General features: G+C 57.9%; 1 protein-coding gene across 1 annotated transcript in view; it reads right to left on the bottom strand.

Moving 5' to 3' along the window:
- The window catches only part of VOLCADRAFT_108713 (uncharacterized protein), a 7,994-nt gene extending 6,773 nt beyond the window's left edge, over nucleotides 1–1,221 (bottom strand). Inside the window, exons 1-3 of the mRNA XM_002959647.1 lie at nucleotides 1,021–1,221; nucleotides 649–679; nucleotides 205–315 (exon numbers count right to left, since the gene is read on the bottom strand). Of these exons, the coding sequence (XP_002959693.1) occupies nucleotides 205–315; nucleotides 649–679; nucleotides 1,021–1,215 (337 nt within the window). The 5' untranslated portion in view covers nucleotides 1,216–1,221. The remainder of the gene's footprint in view (nucleotides 1–204; nucleotides 316–648; nucleotides 680–1,020) is intronic.
- Nucleotides 1,222–1,259: the final 38 nt, after the last annotated feature.

Genomic DNA, 1,259 nt, shown 5'->3' with positions numbered 1-1,259 from the left:
TGTTCATGCTGATGCTATTGCCCCAGATCCATCCTCCATCAGGATCCTTTTGGTAGCGCTCATAGGCTGTTGCTGCCATGTTGCCTTCAGGCGTAAAGGAGGATACACTGGCAAGTGAAGCGGCTGGGCTGTAGCTTTCCCTTCCCCAGCCGTTGTAGTCAAACCCGTTGTGGTCTCGTGCGCCTGAGCGCGTTGTAGACGTACCAACGGATTCAGGCACCCAGCTGGCTGCGCTCAGGAGCAGCCCCCCTGTGGAAAGGGCTTGTGTGGCGATTTTTACCCCTGAGGCACCGAACGACTTGCCCTGCATGGCGCCTGCGCATGCAGCGAGAGAGAGCAGGAGCGTTGCCAGCATGCTGAGCGCTGCAAGGCTTGTCCATGTGCGCTTGGTGACACTGATGCTTTTTGTGCGTAGGGCCTTAGCCCGTTTCCTCTTGCCGCTTCGCCGGGGCGGTGGCAAGGGCTCCTGGTGTGTTACGACCACGGGAGTGGCCGCAGTTGCTACGGCTCCAATCGTAGCTGCTACGGTACTGGTAGCTGCTGATGTGAAGCCAGTGACCGTGGTGATGATCGCTGATGCTGCCTGCACCAGGGCTGACCTGGGTGTGCTGGCAGACTGAGGTGCTACATGTGTTGTGATGTGCTGACCTGCATCCATTCCCAACCAGTGCTCTGACGCCTGGGTAGAGGCAGCCGTAGGGGTGCTGGCGTGATTGCAGGGACTAACACATGCGCTCTGTGCAGTTGTGATGGTTGATTGAACGAGTTGCGGGTTGTCGTTGCTAACACATCCCCCCCCAGCTCTGTTGACATATCGCTGGGAAGAGAGCTGGCCCTGGTACAGAAAGCTGTTGAACGCAGGCTAGCTGTGACCCCTCGTGCGGCGGACCGCAGAGCAGGTGTCATGGGGATGCTAATTGTGTAGTCCGGACTCTCGATGACATTGGGAAACAGGTGGAGCTGCGCTGTCGGATACTGGGTGATGGCGTCCGCGACAGGTAGCATTTGCTCGTTGCCCACCAAGAAATCGAACAGAGGCGTGTTCTCAACCACCAGTGTCTGAGTGAGGTTGAGCTTGAACTCGTGTATCGTGCCCGGAAGCATTGTCACTTGAACTCCCCTCGTGTCAATTTCCCCCAGAAGCTTGGCATCGACACTGGCGGACGTATCTAGGTGCGTGCGAGTGGGCACGAGTACCAAACCCAGCCGCTGCATGGCGCGCTGTGTTATGAGATTTACGTCTGCGCAGTGGTCACGGA

Source organism: Volvox carteri, assembly GCF_000143455.1.
Source record: "Volvox carteri f. nagariensis unplaced genomic scaffold VOLCAscaffold_479, whole genome shotgun sequence".
NCBI classification, from domain to species: Eukaryota; Viridiplantae; Chlorophyta; class Chlorophyceae; order Chlamydomonadales; family Volvocaceae; genus Volvox; species Volvox carteri.
The sequence above is the reverse complement of the archived record's forward strand: the minus strand, read 5'-3'. Positions and strand labels throughout refer to the sequence as shown.